Raw genomic sequence first — 3,955 nt, 5'->3', positions numbered from 1 at the left:
TTGACTCTTGGTTTCAGCTCAGGTCCTGATCTCACGGTCATGGGATGAAGCCCTATGTTGGGCTCCACACTCAGCACTCAGCATGGAGTCTATCTTCCTCTGCACCTCCCCCCACGCTCACGTGCAAGGGCGCATAGTGCTTCTCTCTAGAATAAATATTTAAAAGGAAAGTTGAAAATTTCCTTGATCAATATCAGACAATTTTACTTCTAATGTATGATTTAAGGTTATTAGATTTTATTAAACAAAACATCTTTCTTTTTTCTTTCCTTCCTTCCTTCCTTCCTTCCTTCCTTCCTTCCTTCCTTTCTTTTCTTTTTTTTTTTTTTTTAAGGATTTTATTTATCTTTTCATGAGAAACACAGAGAGGAGAGAGAGAGAGGCAGAGATACAGGCAGAGGGAGAAGCAGGCTCCATGCAGGGAGCCTGACGTGGGACTCGATCCCAGGACCCCAGGATCACACCCTGGGCTGATGGCGGCACTAACCGCTGGGCCACTTGGGCTGCACCCTTCCTTTCTTTCTTAATCTCCATATCCAATGTGGAACTCAAGCTCATGACTCCAAGGTCAAGAGTCACATACTCCACTGCCTGAGCCGGCCAGATGCCCTATATTTATTAGATTAATTTTAGGACATCTAATGTGAAATATTTCTCTGGTTATTTTAATAGTTGCTTTATCTTCCATTGACCTCAAATATCTTTCTCCTTCTATTGACACATCATTACTTGTTCTATTTTTACACATCCTATCATGTTGCATTTCTTATTTTTCCCTGACTCCATTAGGCTACCATGAGATTTGGTTCAGCGCATACTATCCTGGTCCAGTTTCCTATGTTATATATAATTGGTAGAAGAGGCACCAAGGCCATAATCACATGTCCTTGTATCATAAGCATGTCTGTCCAAAGGTTCAGCAGTAGTAAAGTTATTTGGGTTCCATTCCAACAACATATCCGTAGGAGCGTGTTTTCCTCCTGTCATAAGGCAGCTTCCTGTGGCCTATCGACTACTCTCCCTTTTGATACTGGGGAACTGCAGAAGTGTGGTACCCAGTGTCCTGTTTCATACTTCAGGTGTCAATATCTGATTTCACAGTTTCCTAAGGAATCACAACCACTAGGAATGTGTGGTGTCTACTCTACTTGTGGTTGACTTGTCTATTTTTTTTTCATTTTAAACAAGAAGTTTATTTAAACAACAAGACGCTTGACTTAAAGGGAAAACTATCTAGGATTCATTTCTTTTAGAGTAATTTATCCCTACTTAAAGACAGATTGCCCTACATGTAACAGCTACGTACAAAAAAGTTATAAAACTGTCCTTGGGGGCAGGGGGTGGGGGTGAATGGGTGACAGGCACTGAGGGGGGCACTTGACAGGATGAACACTGGGTGTTATTCTGTATGTTGGCAAATTGAACACCAATAAAAAATAAATTTATTATTAAAAAAAAACTGTCCTTGGTTTTACAATGATAAATGAAAAACATTAAAATTCTCCAATCGAACAAGGTATGCAAGGATTTTTATGTTGTTGTTCTTTTTTTTTTTTTTTTTTGTTAAACAGTGAGAGCAAAATAACTTACTAGAATATAAAGATAAGAGCTGACTGAGCATGCCACTAATGGAGAGAGGGGGTATTTTCACAGAAGCAGTATTTTCCCCCATCCCATCTCCATTTGATGTCGATCAAAACATACCATTGGCCATTTAGTTAAAAAAAAATGCAATATGCTTGTGCACATACACAGTTACTTTATGTACAATAAAGGAATGGGGAAGGGGAAAATGAAAGAATAGAGAAAACTATACTGTAGTAGTCAGGATGTGGTGGAACCAAACTACGGCTTTCTATTTGAGAAGGTCTTCTTGGTCTGGAGGAACAGAGTTCTGGAGTAAAGTAGCAGGTTCCCTTTTTAGTAGACACCTCCTGTCTGCTGCTGGAACACATCAATTGTATCTTCATCCTCCATTGCCAACTGTGCAGGTGTGTCTGTTTCATTGATTGGCTGCCCATCAAATCGGAATCTTATCTGCCTCATTGACAAACCTTGTCGTTCACAATAGGCTTTCGTTAGTTTCCTAAGTGGTGTATGCCTCTTAATCTTAAACTGCACCACAGAACCATCCTGCCCCGCCACCTTCAAATTAATATGATCGTTGTTCTCAGTCTTCACTCCTTCCTTGGGCTTTTCATTGGCCATGACGAGAGCTGGGGTCTCCTCAGCTGCCACTTCACAAAAGAAGTACCAGGTCCTCACCGAACGAGCACACAAGCATTGACTTGTCTATTATCTCAGGAGACCAGTACTGCCCTGAGATTATAGCTTTTCTAAGATTTCACATATCAACCAATCTTAACTTCAACATTGACAATCTACACTTAGAGAAACATATTTTGTGGCATTTTTTTAGTGTTTCATTATTTTTAGCATTTTCTTCAACTGCTTTATGTCAAATTTCCATTGCTCTATTTACTTCCATGTGAAATTCATTTACGTGTTGTAATATACTGTTGATTTTATCCATCTGTGTACACAATGTTGACAAAGTTGCCATGCATGAGTGTTCAACTGAGGCTGTGTGGTTTCAAAATTTTCAAAATCTAATGTGATTTGATCAATTTGAAAGCAAGAAAAAGTGGCTGTTATTGTTCCTCCAATTAAGGCTCCTACTAGTCCAATAAGGAACTATAAGTGTTTCTTTCTTTTTAGTAAATCTGGTTTTATCATAGATTGTAAATTGGACATAAACAAAGGTAGATAAAACTGAGCAGAATTTGGGGATCTATATCTGGCTTGAAAGTCCTCTATATTAAATTTCAAAGTATAGGCTACCACTGTAGGTTCCAATATAATGGGGAGAAGTTTTATTAACATAGGTTCCCATACTCTTAGGGTAGAACTCTGTGATGTGAGAAGCCTGATGTGTACCATGACAGACAGACAATGATATGTGTTCTAGGCTAAGTTCCTATATGTCCTCCGTACACTTTACAAGGTGTCTCTGTTCTTTTAAAGTCTGGATATAATGACTGAGGCTCTATTCTTATTTTTCTAATAGGTAGATAAGGATTAAAGAATATAAGTTGGGAATGTAGTAAATGATCCATTTTTTGGCATATTTATATTTAAAGATCTAATTGCCCATTCTGCATAATCAGCAGCTGCTTTTATAATGAAACGCTAGAATATGGAGTAAATGAGGAATCAAATTGGGGTCATTCTCATGGAGTCTCTTGCCATATGTGCAATGCTGCACTTGATTCAGTAAGATAAGGGAGAAGAACAAAAGTCATCACCTCGTCTTCTTGGTATATAGGTTGGGTTATAATATCAAAGTCAGTTAGTAGTTCAGGCCAATCTTTATCCTCTACATCTGAAGCCTTTAGGGGTGCTATAGTAGCAGGTGCTATAATTTCCCCAGGACCATATCTATCATTATGTTTTTTAAATCAGTCCTTTCCCTTTTGGGGGCACTTGGGTGGCTCAGTCGGTTAAGCCTCTGACTCTTGATTTCAGCTCAGATCATGATCTCAGGTCCTGAGATCAAGCCCTGTGTTGGACTCCATGCTGAGCATGGAACCTGCTTACAATTCTCTTTCCTTCTGCCCCTCTCCACTCATGCACTCTCTCTCTCCCTCTCTCTAAAAAACAAAAACAAAAATACAAGAAAACACAGAAAACCTTTTTCTTTTCATTTAGATTCTGGGGGATTCATTTAGATTAACAAATTAGTGCTAATTTTATTCTGTGGATGCCTGTAATGCTAATTCAGTAGGATTTTTTCCTTGTTCAGGATCATTTCTGATTCTTCGAGATTAAAGTGGAGGTTTCCATTGCTCAATCAGCTTCCCCAAGTATTTGGTTTCTCCCCTGATTGAAGGTTTCCAGCAAGTAGATGATGCTCATAAAGAAGGGTGGAGCGGAAAGGTTGGGCTTGGTGATACTG

General features: G+C 39.1%; 1 protein-coding gene across 1 annotated transcript; it reads right to left on the bottom strand.

Moving 5' to 3' along the window:
• Window positions 1–1,739: 1,739 nt before the first annotated feature.
• On the bottom strand, window positions 1,740–2,208 carry LOC112648429 (small ubiquitin-related modifier 2-like). Its single transcript, XM_035719011.2, has one exon. The coding sequence runs from the start codon at window positions 2,206–2,208 to the stop codon at window positions 1,921–1,923; it is 288 nt and encodes a 95-aa protein (XP_035574904.1). The 3' UTR covers window positions 1,740–1,920.
• Between the last annotated feature and the right edge of the window lie 1,747 nt (window positions 2,209–3,955).

The sequence above is a fragment of the Canis lupus genome, chromosome 7 (genome assembly GCF_003254725.2).
Source record: "Canis lupus dingo isolate Sandy chromosome 7, ASM325472v2, whole genome shotgun sequence".
Taxonomy (NCBI): domain Eukaryota; kingdom Metazoa; phylum Chordata; class Mammalia; order Carnivora; family Canidae; genus Canis; species Canis lupus.
The sequence above is the reverse complement of the archived record's forward strand: the minus strand, read 5'-3'. Positions and strand labels throughout refer to the sequence as shown.